The sequence below is a fragment of the Salmo trutta genome, chromosome 30 (assembly GCF_901001165.1).
Source record: "Salmo trutta chromosome 30, fSalTru1.1, whole genome shotgun sequence".
In the NCBI taxonomy this organism is placed as follows: domain Eukaryota; kingdom Metazoa; phylum Chordata; class Actinopteri; order Salmoniformes; family Salmonidae; genus Salmo; species Salmo trutta.
Window position 1 is genome coordinate 33,513,610 of NC_042986.1, and position 19,174 is coordinate 33,532,783.

A 19,174-nucleotide genomic window follows, 5' to 3' on the forward strand; every position below is an offset into this window, starting at 1 on the left:
GTACATTTTTCTTTTTCAAATAAAGTATAAGGGAGTTGTACTCCAGTCCAGTAGGTGGCGGTAATGCAACAAATTGGATGCCAACCTCCGTTAAATCTCATAGAAGAACAAGAAGGTGGCGTTTCCACTCACCACCAAATATGGTGATGATCCGAAGCCCAGTGGGTGAAGATCGAGTGAGATGGATTTCTCATTGATGAAACATCTCAATACAGTTTTCTGTTCCCAAAACCAGAATATGTTACGAACAGAGTGGACACATTTTTGTAGACTTTACCCTTTGTCAAAGTTTCTAAAAAAGTGTGTTGTTTAGGAGTGATGGTGCGAATTGAGTTATTGCCCATGCCACTTCAGAGTTGGCGTTCCCTAACGGAAATACATGCTAGAACGAGCACTAGTTCTGCACACTATGATTCATTTGCTCCCATTGGAAATGACAGGCTGTGGTCTATCTTGGGTTAGTTATAAAAAATCATTGCTTGTGCTTCCCAAGGGGCCAGGGTCACGGCTAGAAATGATCAAGCTTTTGTCAAATTAAGGTCAGATTTGACATTTTCTAGCAGGTTAGGAGAATTTATGCAACAGGTTAGGATAATTAGGTTAAGGTTAGGAAAAGGTTAGCTAAAAGGACCGTCTCATTTCAAGCAAGCACATTTCCATCAACGGTTCGCCCCTCAATTAACTTTGACCTTTTTCAAAAGGAGGCGAAAGAGGACGCAGGAGGTGAGCAAATCTAACTGATAAAAGGCCTATGAATCGGCGTATGCGAACATGAGTAGATTACCTTGAAAACAAGTCGAACATCTTGGAAGCAGTCTCCAGTTCTTATTATACCTCAGTGGTGCTTCCTCACCAAAAGGAGGCTATCGAGGAGGACCGTCTTCCATTTGCCTTTTAACGAATTGACACTCAACCTCTTATCGGTCACAGAAGAAAGAGGACGTAGGAACGACTTTTGCCCAAATGAGAAAACCACATGGAATGCTGCTCGGTGCCAGGCTTAGATAAACATTCACTTTCACTGTAGCTACAGAAAAAACTATACAAATTGTAATGTTTTCCATGACTTATTGTATGTATACAGTGAACAACAACTGTAATAGACTCAATGCAACATCAACCAGTCAAGTAATAATGATACATTCATCAATCACCTTATTAAGTTAATAAATAATAATACATAGATAATAAATAATCAAATAAATAGATAAATAAACAAATAAATAAATAAACACTTATCTGAATCAAGCAGACATTGAAAAATAACTATTATTACAACAAGAAAGAAGTTACTGTAAATCACACAGTTTTTCTCCCTCTCAAACATCATTGCAGGTGCGATATAACAGCAGAATATCTACTGCATGTTTTAGTTTTTTGAACCACACTGCTCAACGCGCCTCACCTCCGTTTTGACCAAACTATAACAATGAGGAAAGGTGCTGGGGACAGACAGTGGCGCTGTTTCCATCTTTAACAAGAAGTTGTATGTATGAAAGGACAGCTCGTTTGAGAATGAGAGTGGTTCTTCATCATAACACAACCACCAGACAGGAACTGTAACATAGAAACAGGGTTTGGATTACAGATGTGTAATGGAGTCAAATTGTACTGGATAAAGTCATCCACAGCTTGAAATGGGACTATTGAATTTGATAATTTTCTATGGCGCAACTGGTTTGTACGTCAAGCAGGCGGACACGTGTTTGGAATCAGTGGACCACTGGTTCAAGCCCAGGAAGAGGAAAGGGACAGTGGAGGAAGTAAAGCTGTTAGCAGCACAGTCACACCGGTTACACATGGACTCTTGGGGTTCCCTAAAGACATTGGGCTGGGCCAACGTACATATCTAATGCTTGAGGTCCAGGGGCCTGGTGTGTTATTGGGCTTCCTCGAGCTCACTAGCACCCCCATCATCCCAACTCTGTTGACCAATACTTTCATCACATCACTCATGAAGAAATGGACAGAGAACTATACAGATACAATCCCACATCAAGTCTGCCTGTCAGGAAGACCTAGATAGATGGGTCATCTGATTATATTCTAAATTGGCTCATTTTGCTGTGAATACTACATTTAAAACAAGAATGGATCCCTCAGAACCATAACTATGACTGAAAAACAGACAAATGCAACTAAAAATGTCTGCATGTGTAATTAGAACTGGGTTTTGAGTTCAATTAATTACACAGGTACTTTGTCTTTTCAGATATTCTGAGGGGCAAATCCTAACTGCCATTTAAGTCACATTTTCACTTAGTCTCCCATTGACATCAATGCAACATGACTAAGTGGAAATTGTGATTTTCCCCTGTGTGCTTAAAGGAACGTGTGCATCTCCCCACAGTGTGTTCCCAGTAGCCCTAGCTACAGTACTACAGGTCCTGGTGGAGGTTGCTGTGAGGGAGGGGGGTTTCCCGCTCCTCTCTGCCCGGCTCGCCCTCCTGTCTGTGGGTCACCAGTCTCTGGTAGCGGGCTTGGCGCTGGTGGTCTGGGTCCACGTTCACCCAGCTGTTGGCCACCCACTTCACCCCTCGGGTCACAGGGCAGTCCCCATGGAGGGAGTACTCATCCAGCTCACCCATCCAACCTGCGGGACGGGGGACGGGATAGGGAGTTTAACTAGTGGCTTACGGTGTTAACGGAGAAAACAAGTCACAAAGAATGAAGCAGTGTGTGTTCTGGAACATACCTTTGCCATCAGAGAGATGGTTGTACCAGAGGAGAGCAGTCCCAGCTGTTGGTTTCACCCTGAGGTTTCCTCTGTTACAGCACTGCTGTGTGTCTGTCAGATCCACACCACCCTGCACTAATGCCTGGAGGGACACACACGTGCAAACACAACAAAAATGCAGCTCCTCAATGCTCCTGATATGAAGCATGACAAGTGCTTCTCAGTCAGATTCCTTGTCATTGTTCAGCACTATGTTTGCAATAGCAGCACAATTCAGGAAATCGGTAGTCTTCTCATCATTCAACATGAAGGCAAAAACTCTTAGTACGGACAATGGTTATAGTATGGTCACCCACCTCCTCCTCATAGGTGCGATTGTCTGCCACAGGGAAAGTGGTCTCTCCGCCTCCCTCCACAGAGTTCAGGTAGAGTAACACAGTGATGTACCTGGGGAGAAGGAGGGAACATCCGTATATTAAGGGGACTGTCTGACTGGAATATGGAAGGATCAAAGTGCACATTTGTGCAAACAGATGGACACCATAAAAAGATGAATCTATGAAAATGAGAGCAAACATATGGATACACTGAGACACACATATATAGAAAGAGAGACCTGCAGGAGATCTCGGTGTGTGCCGAAGTGTTTCCGGCCAGGCGTGTGTGTGAGCAGGTGGTCTCTGGATGGGAGGGGCTACTGTCGTGGTGGGCGTGGCTGAAGCCTCCCTGCTCGTAGCGAATCACCTGCAGCGGCTCGCTCAGCTCAACCAATGGGGAGGGCAGACGCGCTAGATGGGTCACCCTAAGGAAGGAGACAGGCCGGAATAAAAACAGTATGACAACTGAGTTAGTGTGACAACTGAGTTAGTATGACAACTGAGTTAGTATGACAACTGAGTTAGTATGACAACTGAGTTAGTATGACAACTGAGTTAGTGTGACAACTGACTGAGTGTGACAACTGAGTTAGTATGACAACTGAGTTAGTATGACAACTGAGTTAGTATGACAACTGAGTGAGTGTGACAACTGAGTGAGTGTGACAACTGAGTTAGTGTGACAACTGAGTTAGTGTGACAACTGAGTTAGTGTGACAACTGAGTTAGTATGACAACTGAGTTAGTGTGACAACTGAGTTAGTGTGACAACTGAGTTAGTATGACAACTGAGTTAGTATGACAACTGAGTTAGTATGACAACTGAGTGAGTATGACAACTGAGTTAGTATGACAACTGAGTTAGTATGACAACTGAGTTAGTATGACAACTGAGTTAGTATGACAACTGACTGAGTGAGTGTGACAACTGAGTTAGTATGACAACTGAGTTAGTATGACAACTGAGTTAGTATGACAACTGAGTTAGTGTGACAACTGAGTTAGTGTGACAACTGAGTTAGTGTGACAACTGAGTGAGTATGACAACTGAGTGAGTATGACAACTGAGTTAGTATGACAACTGAGTTAGTGTGACAACTGAGTGAGTGTGACAACTGAGTTAGTGTGACAACTGAGTGAGTGTGACTACTGAGTTAGTGTTACAACTGAGTGAGTGTGACAACTGAGTTAGTGTTACAACTGAGTGAGTGTGACAACTGAGTTAGTATGACAACTGAGTGAGAGTTACCTGTTCCTCAGTGTGTGTAGTATGTGGTGTGATCCTGGTCCCTGATAAAGCCAGGTGTGTCGACTCTTCCTTTTCGTTTGGCCCTGCCTTGTTCCGCCTCGCTGCTGCAAGGGATGCTGGGACATGCCGTCACACACACGCCTGAACTCCTCTAGAGTTAACACACCTGCAGGGACAACACACGGTTAGCCTCCCAACACAAACAACACAACACTCTCTGCTGCAAATGTTTTTCTCTCACTCGCTCTATTAAGATATATGTTCACATCTTCCTAATCACTTTATCCACTCTCTCTGTAGGGGTGAAATACTGTATGCTGTTACTCTCAGCTCATCTTCCTCTTTCCTATTCTCTTTCCTATTCTCCGATCTTTCTCATCCCACGGCCATTTTCTGTATCTGTAGCCCTGTATGCTGTTGCAGCTCCTCTTTTGCTTTTCCACTCCCTCCCTGTAACTCTCTCGCTCTCTATTACTCTCGAATGAGTGAACCTCCGGGCCCCCTTTCCCCTCATCACCCTATGAAGCAGCGCCCCAGACGAAACAATAGCTCTGGGGTGCAGGAGGGAAGGATGGAGCGAATAAGTGTGGGGAGGAGGAGTACGAGGGATCCGGGGGAATGTTAAGGAAGGAGGTTGGTAGGCCACAGATTTTAATGAGATGATGGGACACATCCGGACTGGGAAATGCAAACGGCGCCTGGCATAATGGCATCAGGTCACACACACCCTTGGCACGCACAAACACTCACCCCGTAATACTACTGGCAGAGGGAAAGCCTGGCACATAGGCTTTGGGAAAGAAATACATACACAAAGCAAATCACATTTTTATTTTATTTCTAACATGCTTTGTAAACAACAGGTGTAGACTTACAGTGAAATACTTATGGGTCCTTTTACAACAATGCAGTTTCTAATTAATTTGAAGGGGTGTCCACATACTTTTGTATGTATGTACAGTTGAAGTCGGAAGTTTACATACATTTAGGTTGGAGTTATTAAAACTTGTTTTTCAACCACTCCACAAATTTCTTGTTAACAAACTATAGTTTTGGCAAGTCGTTTTGGCAAATCTACTTTGTGCATGACAAGTCATTTTTCCAACAATTGTTTACAGACAGATTATTTCACTTATAATTCACTGTATCACAATTCCAGTGGGTCAGATGTTTACATACACTAAGTTGACTGTGCCTTGAAACAGCTTGGAAAATTCCAGAAAATGATGTCATGGCTTTAGAAGCTTCTGATAGGCTAATTGACATAATTTGAGCCAATTGGATGTGTACCTGTGGATGTATTTCAAGGCCTACCTTCAAACTCAGTGCCTCTTTGCTTGACATATTTTGAAAAAAAAAAAATAAATCAGCCAAGATCTCAGAAAAAAAATTGTACACCTCCACAAGTCTGGTTCATCCTTGGGAGCAATTTCCAAACGCCTGAAGGTACCACGTTCATCTGTACAAACAATAGTAGGCAAGTATAAACACCATGGGACCACGCAGCCGTCATACCGCTCAGGAAGGAGACGAGTTCTGTCTCCTAGAGATGAACGTACTTTGGTGCGAAAAGTGCAAATCAATCCCAAAGATGCTGGAGGAAACTGGTACAAAAGTATATATTTCCACAGTAAAACGAGTCCTATATCGACATAGCCTGAAAGGCTGCTCAGCAAGGAAGAAACCACTGCTCCAAAACCACCATAAAAAAAAGCCAGACTATGGTTTGCAACTGCACATGGGGACAAAGATCGTACTTTTTGGAGAAATGTCCTCTGGTCTGATGAAACAAAAATAGAACTGCCATAATACGTGCCATTGGAACACAGGAGTGATGGTTGCTGATAATGGGCCTCTGTATGCCTATGTAGATATTCCATAAAAAATCTGCCGTTTCCAGCTACAATAGTCATTTACAACATTAACAATGTCTACACTGTGCTGTATTTCTGATCAATTTTATGTTATTTTAATGGACAATTTTTTTGCTTTTCTTTCAAAAACAAGGACATTTCTAAGTGACCGCAAACTTTTGAACGGTCGTGTATGTTTTATAGCTTTTAAACCTTTGCCATATTGTGGATTCAGAGCCATTTACCTAATACAACTGAGGGTTTTCTTTAATGGAAGCTTCTCTGTCAAACATATAGGATGTGGTGTACTGCAGGGCAGTTCTGTAGGCCCTCTATTCTTTTCTATTTTTACCAATGACATGCAACTGGCATTAAAACAAAGCCTGTGTGTCCATGTATGCTGATGATTCAATCATATACATGTCAGCCACCACAGCTAATGAAGTCACTGAAACCCTTAACAAAGGAGTTGCAGTCAGTTTTGGAATGGGTGGGCAGTAATAAACTGGTCCTGAACCTCTCTAAAACTAAGAGCATTGTATTTGGTACAAATCATTCCCTTAGCTCTAGACTTCAGCTGAATCTGGTAATGAACGGTGTGGCTGTTGAACACGTTGAGGAGACTAAATTACTTGGTGTTACCTTAGAATGTCAACTGTCATGAGATGTTATGCTTTTTTTGACATCACTCTCCACAAAGCAAGTCCTGCAGGCTCTAATTTGGTCTTATCTTGATTATTGTCAGGCCATGTGGTCAAGTGCTGCTAAAAAATACCTAGTTAAGCTGCAGCTGGCCCGGAACAGAGCTGCACGTCTTGCTCTTCATTGTAATCAGAGGGCTAACATAAATACTATGCATGCCAGTCTCTCTTGGCTAAGAGTTTAGGAGAGACTGACTGCATCACTTCTTCTTCTTCTTGGGCACAAGGACTATGATGGTCTGCTTGAATCAAGTTGGTATTACAGACCGGGTCAGGAAAAGGTTGAACATGTCAGTGAAGACGCTTGCCAGCTGGTCAGTGCATGCTCTGAATACACGTCCTGGTATTCAGTCTGCCCTGCGAAAGTTAACCTATTTAAAGGTCTTACCTCACATTGGCTACGAAGAGCGAGACACACACACACACACACACACACACACACACGACAAAGTACCTGCTGGGCTGGCCTCCTGGCCGGTGAGTATCTGTCGTAAGTTCTCTGGGCTCAGCCAGGTCCCGTCCCGTGAACGAGAGTGGCTCAAGATCTGGGACAGAAACACACAACCACAAACTAATGAGCTGCCGGCCGCTCTCTATCCCTCCCTCTCATCCACCTGCCTCTCCCTCCCTCATCCCCTCTCTCTCACTTCCTGTCTCTGCAGTAGTCCGTCTTGGTCCAGGTCTAGCAGGCTGAAGGTCTCCTCGGGGCTGAGGGAGAGCAGTGGCTGCAGTTCCTCCTCCTGGTCTCCTGGTGGCACTGTGGCCTGGCTCTCCATCAGACCCTTCAGCTGGGCCAGCTGCACCACCACACCACACTCCTCCTCAGACAGGAAGCCAGGAATCTCTGACAGGAACAGAGAGAGGGGGGACCCACATGTCATTGATTACCTGTACAACGTCATGCTCTGGATAGAAGTGTAATGTATGGGCAGACACAGAATGACCAGGGTTTCCCACACTAATGTCTAGACAGGGCGTGCTCCTGTTGGCCATTATTAGTCATTATAAACTGGGTGGTTCGAGCCCTGAATGCTGATTGGCTGACAACCGTGGTATATCAGACCGTATACCACGGGTATGACAAGACATTTATTTTTACTGCTCTACTTAAGTTGGTAAACAGTTTATAATAACAATAAGGCACCTCAGGGGTTTGTGATATATGGCCAATATAGCATGGCTAAGAGTTGTGTCCAGGCACTCCGCGTTGCATCGAGCTTAAGAACAGTCCTTAGCCGTGGTATATTGGCCATATACCACACCCCCTCAGGCCGTATTGCTTAATCAGAGGGCTAACATGGCAATGTTGAATCGTTGTTTCTGATTGGCTTAAAGGGCATTCTAGAGTGTGCATTATTTCCCTATAATGCACGGTATATTTGCATGGTAGAATTCAGTAGCTATAGTTCATTCTTACATGTTCTATGTTTGATCTGCTTTTACATTTACATTTAAGTCATTTAGCAGACGCTCTTATCCAGAGCGACTTACAGTAGTGAATGCATACATTTCATACATTTTTTCCGTACTGGTCCCCCGTGGGAATCGAACCCACAAACCTGGCGTTGCAAACACCATGCTCTACCAACTGAGCCGAATTGAAAACATTATTGGAATTGTTGAATTTGATTTTAATAATGGCAAGCTAGGACTGATGGTTTGGTTAGATAAACTAGCAACCTAGGACTGAAACCAGTCCTATATGTGTAGCCATTCACTTGCTTGCCTAGGACATCAGATAGCCTAGATGTAGTCAGATAGCGTATGTGCAAACACCACCCATCCAGACTCAACATAATGATACTGGAGTCAGTGGTGGTGTCCATGTTAGCATAACAACAGACAACAAGCAGCCTTCAGGTGAGCCCAGGTCCATGATCAAGGATTTCTTTTGAGTGCCTTGGGAGATCAGACCAGCGTGATCAATGACTACAGACTTCTCTCTATGTTGCCCTGCTGATGATGATGACTCACACATGACTGTTCTATCTAGTAGAACCAATCATGACATGGATGGAAGACTGATTATGTTACTGGTTTACGTTAATGTAACAAATAGCCTAGTAGTCCTGATTGGCTGATGTCAGAAAACCAGAATGATGATTGCTGAGGAGTAGAGATGATTAAGACTTGGGCTAACAGTATACAGTACTTTAAATTCATAACCAAAGTTTTTGAAGACAAACAAGTTCTTATCTTTACAGAGTTACAGTAGAAAACGACCCAGGCCTTCTGCACTGCAAAGAGATTGGATACTGCACTGAAAAAGCAGTAATTATTTTACAACTTGTTAAGAAATAAATTATCTAAAACAACATCTGTCTCGGTTGTGTTTGCTTTAGCTTTCTCTGTGCCGTGTTTGAGCAGGTGTGTGTACACAGGGGCTCTTTAGTGATCGTGGATATGGGGATAATGAGAACTCCCTGGCCCCCCATCACCCCCACAGGGAGCTATTTGTGGTATGGCCCGACCCATTGACAGTGCTAATGAGCCAAGGCATTGAATGTCTCCCACAGGGGGGTGACTGAGAAAGAAGCTGTATTGTGGTTCCCCTGGGTGAGAGCCGGACTGGTGGTCGCTCATATATAGTAGTTAGTATGGAGGAGTACCAGTATGTCTGTGTGAGGTTAGTATCATCATTCTCATTCAGACCCATTCACATGCAGAGAGTGTGTGGGAGAGCAAGAAGACCACACAACACTCACCCTGTGTGAATATACAACCATGATTTACACATGGACTGTCAGAGGTGACCTAAAAGCACTGGGCTGGACCTGTGTGTTAGTCTAAGGCTTCCTGATCAGATATGAGAGTGCCCAGGACCCCCTGGTAACCCCTTAGCTGCACCCCTGCCTTCCCATCACTCCCTCCATCCATCCCTTCCTCTCCTAATAAAAGGCTTCCGGCTGGACGCCTGCCTGTACAGTATAGGCCTTGTTCCCCACAGCAGACCCTGTACTGTACTCTGGCTGATGAGATAGGGAGGGGGAGAGAGAAAGGGAGGGGCTGATGGCTAATCCCTATTGTCCAGTCATGTATCATTAAGCTAGATGGGTGATATGAATGAAGGGGACTGGGTCTGGCCCCTCTCTCCCCTCTCTCCCTCTGCCTCTCTCTTTCTGTCCCTGTCTCTCCGTGGAGGAAGTGACCTGCTTGTCTGGACAGGAATCAGGTCACAGCCTCACAGTGGGAGTTACCCTACCACCTCTCTCTCCCACACGCATGTTCACACACACACGCTGGGGCGCTCACACGCGCTGGGGCGCTCACACGCGCTGGGGGCGCTCACACGCGCTGGGGGCGCTCGCACACGCTGGGGGCGCTCACACACGCTGGGGGCGCTCACACACGCTGGGGCGCTCACACACGCTGGGGCGCTCACACAGGCTGGGGCGCTCACACAGGCTGGGGCGCTCACACGCGCTGGGGCGCTCACACGCGCTCACACACGCTCACACACTAAATAATAGGTTTCTTACATTCCCTTAGATGTAATCAGCACAGAACAGACACACAGTCAGAAATAGTACCAAGTAATCCTCATAAAAAGGTCATGAAATCAGGCATTCCTGATTCATCTGTAAAAATCACTCGTTAGTTTGGGAGATGGGATGGAGAGGAGGCCTGGGGTCAGATCGGGATAAACGAGCTTGTAGGGGTATGGGGAGAGGGAGACAAGGGGAAACGGAGGGGATCATTTGAAGAGGGAGTGCAGACTGGATGGCTTCTTGGGGACAGGAGTGCAGAAAGAGAGCAAGAGAAAGGGTTCCTTTGCCTTTGAAAAGAGAGAGAAAGGAAGGGAAAGAGGATACCTAGTCAGTTGCACAACTGAATCATTCAACCGAAGAGAAGGGAGAGGTGGTGTTCGTGACACGAGGGGGACTCTTTTCCTCATCTCAAGCTGTGGGGGCGGAATGGCAAGTCAGGCTAAGTCAGGACAACACACACACACACACACACACCAAGAGAGCATAACATCCTGAACACACACACACACACACGCATACAGGTAACTGCCAAAATAATGGAAACACTTGAGTAAATGAGGGATACAAAGTACATTGAAAGCAGGTGTTTCCACACAGGTCTGGTTCCTGAGTTAATTCATCAATTAACATCTGAGCAGACCAAATGCTGGGCAGGCCAATATTTTGGCTACCATGGCTATGCCCCCATGGTCACTGAATGGTTAGATGAGCATGAAAACAATGTAACCCATATACCATGGCCATCTCAGTCACCTGATCTCAACCTAACTGAACACTTATGGGAGATTCTAGAGCGGCGCCTGAGACAGTGTTTTCCACCATCAACAAAACACCAAATGATGGAATTTCTCATGGAAGAATGGTGTCGCATCCCTCCAGTAGAGTTCCAGACACTTAGAATCTATACCAAGGTGCATTGAAGTTGTTCTGGCTGGTGGTGGCCCAACGCCCTATTAAGACCCTTTATGTTGGTGTTTCCTTTATTTTGGCAGTTACCTGTACATTCACACACAATCCTTGATATCCTTAAATCAGTCACTACTACAGAACACTCACTCACTCACTCACTCACTCACTCACTCACTCACATTGGAGCAAATGAAAGTGAGTGGGTTTCATATCTAATCCCATCTCAAGCACTGTCCCACTCCCTTGTACCCCACGCCCTCCCCCCATCGTTAACCCCCTGCTGGCCCACTCCCATCCCTTCCCCCACCACTCTCCTATGCAAATGCAGACCAAGCCTGCAGAGAGGACGTGTCACCGCCTGCCTAGTATAAATACCCCAATCCCCTCCCTGTCATACAGACCATCACCACAAACACCCAGACACTCTCTCCTGTGTGGATTTCCTTTCCTCCTCCCGGGATGATGCCCGTTCCTGCTCCTCATCCTCGCACCACCTCTAAGAGGACCTCTCCTCGTGCTCCTGCTCTCCTCGTGCTCCTGCTCCTCCTGCTTCCAGCTGGGCCTGGCTGGAGTGTCAGGCTGGAGGCAGGACCTGGAGCTGGGAGTGGACCAGCGGCTGGTACAGTAACCAGGACCAGGGTCAGAGTTGGGTCTAGAGTTAAAGCTGGGTTGGAGACTGCGGATGAGGCCGTGGCTGAAGATAGAGCTGGTGCTACCATCCTGTCCGTCAGCAGTGAAGGGCAGTGGGAGCCTCGGAGCTCCTCCCGCTGTGTGACCATCCCGGCGGGCATGGCCCTGTGCCAGAACATCGGCTACGCCACCATGAGGATGCCCAACCTGCTGGGGCACGAGTCGCCAGGCGAGGCCGTCCAGCAGAGTGCCAGCTGGCTGCCCCTGCTCGCCCGGGAGTGCCACCCCGACGCCCGCATCTTCCTCTGCTCGCTGTTCGCACCCATCTGCCTGGACAGGTAAGGAGGGGAGGGACGCTGGGAAGGTGGAACTACTAGCTTGTCTTTGGAAATGACAGAAATTGTTGGAGGAAAATACAAAGGTATTTCTTTGTAGAGAACAGAGTGTAGAGATGTGTGTACACTAAATAAACAAGTCATTGGTAAAGAGGAGAAAGACGGGGAGACGTGTCTGTTTGAGAGAAGGTATAGTGTAGACTAGATAACTGGTCGAACTTTTAAACTCTTGATGTCATTTTGCATACAGTGACATTTACATTATTTGGCCTGGGCGGTTCCAGATCTTTATCATGATTATATTACAAGCACTTATCTACTGAGTGAGCGTGATATCTTTTGGAAAGCTCTTCAAAACAAAGCAGACATTGAGAGGAAATGTAGGTGTGTCTGTCTTCATATCTCTCTCTGTTCCTCTGGGCTGAATCACATCTCCAGAGTGGGGGGCAAAGCAGTGGATTACACAGTGCTGGGAGCTATGCTAATCTGGGTTTGCCTCACAGAAAAGGGCCTGGTTTCACACAACCTTCAGGCCATGAAAGGCCCCTCATCTCGTTTGAGTTGTGCTCAGCGGCTGACTGGCCAGATGGGCTGGTCCATTTTTCGCCCAGTCTAACTTGTTTTTTGTGTGCAAAATTATCATTATCTGGCTAGTAATGGGGCCCTTAACCCTTTACACTTGTGGGAATTGACCTATATGGATAGGGCTAAATTTAAATGTTTCTTACAGAAGAAATCTGAAAAGCATAACCAATGGTAGCAATTGAAAGGGAACAGTTTGGAGATGATGGGAAATGTATTAGATTAAAGTTGAGGACACAACAGTTCACCTGACACAACACTGATGTGCATTATACTTTAACTCTACTTTTCGCCGCATTTGTTGATAACGGAATCTGAAAACACTCCATATTCAGTAACACGATAAGAATATTCCTGGAAAATGTGAGGTAGGTGTAACATAAGACAGAAAAATGACAAGGGTTTGAGTGAGAGGACTAACTGTTGTCTTTAAGTGGCCACACAATGCACTTTTCTGACTCAAAGAAGAGTCTTCAACTATAAGGTGTTTTTTTTTTATCTCTCCTAGCTGTGCCGTTGAGGAACTACAACAAGCACACTTGTAGTTGTTTTGTATGTAACACAACCCTGCATCCCTACGATCACGTTTACGCAGTCCAAAAACGGTCCATTAGAAATCGCAATCTGGGTCAGGTGGGCATCATTTGAAAGCTTGTTCTATTACCAACATGACTAGCTAAGTTATAAAATAAGATCTGACTGTGTTAGGTTTTCACAAGGCAATTCAGGGAAACAGATAATTTTGGTGCGCATAGAAAGGACTCATGAGTGCATTCAGGCATTTTCTTCACAATAAACAAACAGGCTCATTCTGTTCAGAACAACCCAGGGTATGACGCCATGCCATCTTGTAACTGTACATCAAACATAGTGATCAGAAACGTTGACACTGGATATGAGATGAGCTTAATGATATGGAAATGTGGAGTGCACATTTGGACTCATAGGTGTTCTGCTTGCTTGTATAATGGGCTCCCGAGTGGCGAAGTGGTCTAAGACACTGCATCGCAGTGCAGTACCTGGTTCAAATCCAGGCTGCATCACATCCGGCTGTGATTGGGAGTCCCATAGGGCAGTGCACAATTGGCCCAACGTAATCTGGATTTGGCTAGGGTATCATTCAAATAAGAATTTGTTCTTAACTGACTTGCTGTCATTTGTTTATAATTCTCAACATCTCATCTTTCAAAACACATATAGTCCTCTTAAATGTATAGCATTTCCCTCATTCAGAAAATAAGAAAATTGCAAAAGTTTCCCCGTTACCAGGAGGGATGGTGCTCAAGTTCAGAACGTCAGTCAGTATAAAACCCACACAGCACTGTGAAGTGGCAGGTAGCCTCGTGGTTAGAGTGTTAGAGTGTTCGAATCCCCGAGCTGACGAGGTAAAAATCTGTCGTTCTGTGCCTGAACAAGGCAGTTAACCTACTGTTCCTAGGCCGTCATTGAAAATAAGAATTTGTTCTTAACTGACTTGTTAAATAAAGAAGCAGATCCTGAGCTCTGATGTCATGTACAGCTACTACATTTAAATGTAGGTGTTTATCAGCGCCCAAATCTGCAATTTTCAATCTGTTACGGGTACGAGTGCAAAGGGCTACGGGGGAAAATGGGCTGATTTCTGGTCCCAGTCCGCCACGGGTTGTGATGTTTTAAAGAGAGAAAACATAGGGTTAAAAAGGAGAAACAAATGTTTCTAAACGTTATCTCATAGGGTGTAGCATCATCTCTCTTCCTCTACATCTTCTCCTTCATTGATTTGGATCCATTCACTAACATACTCTTTTGTTCTCCTCCTGGCTCTTTGTTCTTGCATCCATTTTGTCAACCCCTCTTTCCTGGGCAGGTTCGTCTCTCCGTGTCAGAGTCTGTGTGAGTCTGTGCGGGACAGCTGCGCGCCCATCATGGGTTGTTATGGTTACCCCTGGCCAGATATCCTTCGCTGTGACCAGTTTCCTGCCAACCACCTCATGTGTATCTCCTCTGTCACCAACACCAGCACAGGAGGGCGCAGAGGTGACACACACACACACACACACACACACACACACACACACACACACACTATGAAAAAAAGATGCTCTGTTTTCTACTGTCCATGTCAGACTAAGAACTCTGACTGGACGTGTCTGTGATGATTGTTTCAGCAGTGCCCCAGGCTAGCTGTCGGGACTGTGAGCTGGAGGAGGCCTCGTCTGCCAAGGATGTGCTGGAAACTTTCTGTAGGAGTGACTTTGGTAAACAGAGCTACACTCTGTTCCTTTATTATATTACTATTTTACAGAGATGTATTCCAATGTCTCTCTGTCCTCCCTATTGACAATATCCAGATCAAACATTGAGATGTACCCTACCTACCCATCTTAATGCAATTATCTGTCTCTCTGCTGCCCTCTGTGTCCCCAGTGGTGAAACTGCGTCTCACGCAGCTAAAATCCAGTCAGGTGAGTTTGGCCCAGTTCTCCCTGGCCTCTCGTCTGCAGGTTCTGAAGCACGGGCCTCTCCTGGGAGGACAGATCCGCTCCCGCCTGCAGCTGTGGCTGGAGAGAGACGCCAGCTGTGTACGGAACATGACGCGGCGTCAGCCCCGAGGCGGGACCTTCCTGGTGACGGGCACGGTGCAGGGGGAATGGCTGGTGGTCAACAAGGCCTTTGCCTGGAACAAACACGCCAGGAACCTGATGGCTGCAGCCCGCAAGTGGAAACAGCACCGATGTAGAGGCTAGCAGGGGCTCTGGCTAGGAGCTGAACTTGAGGTCTGAAATGGGTCTGAGCAGAGCTATAGGTCGAGGTGTACAGAGTCAGGGATGTGATTAAAACACCATATGACATCAGCAGGGAGAGAGGAGGTTGTTTGGGGGAGGGTACATTTCTATGATAGACTTCCTGGATTTGAATGACATCCTTGGAGAGCTGGATGTTTCAGAGAGCACCATCCTGAGCTCAGAAGAGGACGCTGCAAAGGACAAGACCTTCTGTGTTTCCTGCAAATGTACATATCTATAAATTATAAGTAAATATCACTGATCTATATTTGTGAGAGGTTGACTGAAATTAAATGAGTGTTTTCAAAGTGTTGAGCTTGCATTCATTCATGATGTTATTGATGTAGTTTGGTTGTCAGTTTTCATGGGTCTTGTAAGATGGGGGTTGTCTAACGGTGTCATCAATCATATTATTCTCAAAGCATTTGAATAACAGATATATATGCTAAACTGTATGTGTGTGGAAAAAAACCCTAAAGGGTAAAAGGTGCTATTCTTTACCAAAGAGCAGAGGCTTGAGGCTGAGAGTCTTCATCTCCTGGATTCTGTCAGGCTTGAGTGACACCCTCTGGACATGACCCACCTGAGGAAACAGAATGATCAAAATGAAGTGCTGGTTAGGATGGTGGTCTGCACCTCTCGTTGAGTTCGGTCCTGTACCACTCCGGGACAGTAGAGGCCACTGTGAGATGGACGCTACTACCAAGCACAGCAGTTTCACAAAATACAGCCCAGATTCTCCATTTACAAACTGACTTTGACAAGACTTGGTCATTCATTGATGGTTTGCCATAACAATTAACTTTAATGCGAGGTTAGTTTGGTAACTCTTTAAAAACAAGAGATTTGCTACAAGCAACTACGTTTGTAGTCTAATGTATTGCACATTAAAAGAGGACTAAGGCTACTAACTGTGCTAACTGGCTATCTAACAAAGCTAGCTAGCTTGCTAATAGACTGATTTGAGTTTCCAACTGGATAGTAGAAGCAAAGGTTAGAAAACCTAACGTTAGCTAGCTAAATAAACCAACACGTGGAATATTGTACAAGCGATGCCGTGAGGCTAACAGCTAACTAGCTAGCTGCCGTTGAGCCTTTTCCCTCATTTAAGGACGTTGCACTCATCTATTTTGACGTGCCACCGCTAGTATTTAGTACTAGTTAGCAGAACTAGTGGAAAGTCAAAACATAAAGAGTGACATTTTGTTCGAATGAGTGAAAAGGCAGATAGATGTATGTTTACTTCCCACCAAACCATGCCTGGGACTGTTGGAGGAGTTATTCTAGATATATATAGTGGCCTCGACTCTTCCTCTCTGTCTGGTTCGCAAAGTTAGAAAATTGCGGGACCACTGCGGTCGAACTTGGCTGGCATGTTATTTTTGTCTTCCGGTGGCCACTACAACTGGATGCACACCGCTCGTTTTGTTTTATGATAGTACTAGTATTAGGGCGCCTCATTATCTCCTCACCCGTATCCCCTCGATGCGTGGCAGACTGAAGCTCTGACGGACATCCAGGTCAGGGTCTTGTTGAGGTGGGTCTGACGGGGACAGGCGGCTGTCAACCCCGCTGCTAGATGCCGATGTGTCCCCGTCGGCGCTGATAATATCCGCCGGACTGTTATTGTAGTGTACGTAGAACAACAGCCCAATGATGTTTATGATGTAAACATGGAAGAAGACCATGACCACCACGAAGTAAGCCCGGGAGCAGACACTGCTCTTCTGGATCTGAAGCCGCTCTCGGCCGGGCATTGGAGGGAGGTGCGGAGGCACATACGGTGATGAGTCGCCACACGCATCCATGCTTTCCTGAGATTCATCATCCATTTCTGAATGGATATGTCGATTGCTATAATCCATGACTAGCTAAATGTCTGGCAGGATATTCGTGGAGATGTACATATGCTGGCTTCTTTACAAGATAGCTAGCTGGCTGTTCTGCCACTGTGTGCTAGCGTTAGCTAACGATAGCTGACAGCAGCATCATACATGCAAAGATGGCTAACTATGTAGCTAGCTACTAACATTCATTTCACCCATATAGCATAGCTAGCATGCAAGGTCCAGTTGGTTAGCTAAGCGAGTGAGCCTGCCTTCTTCAGACACGACGACAGGTTGTTTTCCTTTAGATACAATACAAGGCAACACTATCTATGACCGTGTTAAATATCCGAAAGGACTGAACTTGCAATGGGATAATCCATATTTCATGTAGATGGGCTTACTGTTGACTGTACCCCTGACTACATCAACAAGAGTAGACGACTAGCTCTGTTTTCTGAACCTATCTAAACACTATCGCCCTCTAGCGGACGACCAGAATAAAACATTCCGAATTCCGACGCAGTGAGCCTCTGTTTCCGCACGATGGCACCAAAATAAAGGGAATGGCGATACTGAACTGCAACGTGGGCTACTCTTTGCATTGGGGAGGTCCGGGTTCACTTATTTTTGTTTGGAGTAATGCTGCAAATACAGTTTTATCTATGGCTGTTATCGGAACATAATCCCTCCGCGCAGTCTTCATCTGCTTATCTTCTCATGGGCTGCCTAATAGCTCTCTCAATTAACTTAAATTCAAAGGGTTTTATTGGCATGGGAAACATGTTTACATCTCTTTCTCTCTCTCTGTGTGCCATTAGTCACTCTGTTGAGATGCAATACCAGCTATTAATGGTATTTAAAAGAGTATAGGTCACAAATGATTCTGACATTTGATTTTAAAGGACATTTCCATTCATGAAGGGGTGTAAATAGCAGGTGCATATTGATACCACGAGTTCGACCTTTGGACCACTATGTTACGGGTCCAAATTTGAACTCACGGATCTTAGGGTGTTTTCACATGTAGTCCTCTTTAAAAGAACCAATCTCAGTCCTCTTTAAAGTGAACCAATCTCAGTCCTCTTTAAAAGAACCAATCTCAGTCCTCTTTAAAAGAACCAATCTCAGTCCTCTTTAAAAGAACCAATCTCAGTCCTCTTTAAAGTGAACTGGGGTAAACAAAAAAAAAGAAAGCGAAATAACAAATTTCTCTTTGTACTCACACTGCCACTGCCTTTGAATGAGGACTCAACTCTTTTGCCAGTTAACTTCACCTATTTTGTGGGCCGAGTCCTCTTCGCATTCACATTGCTATGTTTAGAAAGGAACCAAGAGCTTTTTCCAACATGCACTCAGGGTTTTTACAAAGTGCAGGACAAGCCATTCAATCAGTATTTGTTATCGTGCAGCTAGGTATACCTACTTACATTTTGGAAGCTAATAGATAGCATTTAATTAAAATATGAGACATAATAATTGTGATCAGAATATACACTACATGACCAAAAGTATGTGGACACCCCCGCCCCTTTACTGCTTTACACAATTCCAGACGACGCTTGGCACTGCACATGGTGACCTTAGTCTTGTGTTCGGCTGCTCGGCAAACCCTTGCAACTCGGTAGTGAGGGTTGCAACCGAGGACAGACGATTTTTACGCACTACGCGCTTCAGCACTCGGGGGTCCCATTCTGTGATCTTGTGTGGCCTACCACTTCACGGCTGAAGCCGTTGTTGCTCCTATATGTTTCCACTTCACAATAACAGCACTAACAGTTG

General features: G+C 45.4%; 2 protein-coding genes across 2 annotated transcripts; one reads left to right on the plus strand and one right to left on the minus strand.

The window, feature by feature from the left end:
• Positions 1-1,051: 1,051 nt before the first annotated feature.
• LOC115168534 (transmembrane prolyl 4-hydroxylase) lies at positions 1,052-17,839 on the minus strand. The gene is made up of 9 exons (XM_029723913.1): positions 17,039-17,839; positions 16,068-16,149; positions 7,505-7,701; positions 7,312-7,402; positions 4,304-4,469; positions 3,294-3,479; positions 3,034-3,124; positions 2,696-2,819; positions 1,052-2,593 (listed from the first exon to the last, which is right to left on the minus strand). The coding sequence occupies exons 1-9, from the start codon at positions 17,429-17,431 to the stop codon at positions 2,379-2,381; spliced, it is 1,545 nt and encodes a 514-aa protein (XP_029579773.1). The 5' UTR covers positions 17,432-17,839; the 3' UTR covers positions 1,052-2,378.
• LOC115168535 (secreted frizzled-related protein 5) lies at positions 11,937-15,874 on the plus strand. Its single transcript, XM_029723914.1, has 4 exons — positions 11,937-12,222; positions 14,648-14,817; positions 14,949-15,038; positions 15,208-15,874. The coding sequence occupies exons 1-4, from the start codon at positions 12,044-12,046 to the stop codon at positions 15,525-15,527; spliced, it is 759 nt and encodes a 252-aa protein (XP_029579774.1). The 5' UTR covers positions 11,937-12,043; the 3' UTR covers positions 15,528-15,874.
• Positions 17,840-19,174: the final 1,335 nt, after the last annotated feature.

Coding starts and splice junctions, on each gene's coding strand:
- LOC115168534 (XM_029723913.1), bottom strand. CDS start 17,431: ATGGATTATAGCAATCGACATATCCATTCAGAAATGGATGATGAATCT. Junction 3,480..4,303: donor CTACACACACTGAGGAACAG/GTAACTCTCACT, acceptor CTCCTTCCTTAG/GGTGACCCATCTAGCGCGTC. Junction 3,125..3,293: donor CACACCGAGATCTCCTGCAG/GTCTCTCTTTCT, acceptor CCTTCTCCCCAG/GTACATCACTGTGTTACTCT.
- LOC115168535 (XM_029723914.1), top strand. CDS start 12,044: ATGGCCCTGTGCCAGAACATCGGCTACGCCACCATGAGGATGCCCAAC. Junction 12,223..14,647: donor GCACCCATCTGCCTGGACAG/GTAAGGAGGGGA, acceptor TTTCCTGGGCAG/GTTCGTCTCTCCGTGTCAGA. Junction 15,039..15,207: donor TTTCTGTAGGAGTGACTTTG/GTAAACAGAGCT, acceptor CTGTGTCCCCAG/TGGTGAAACTGCGTCTCACG.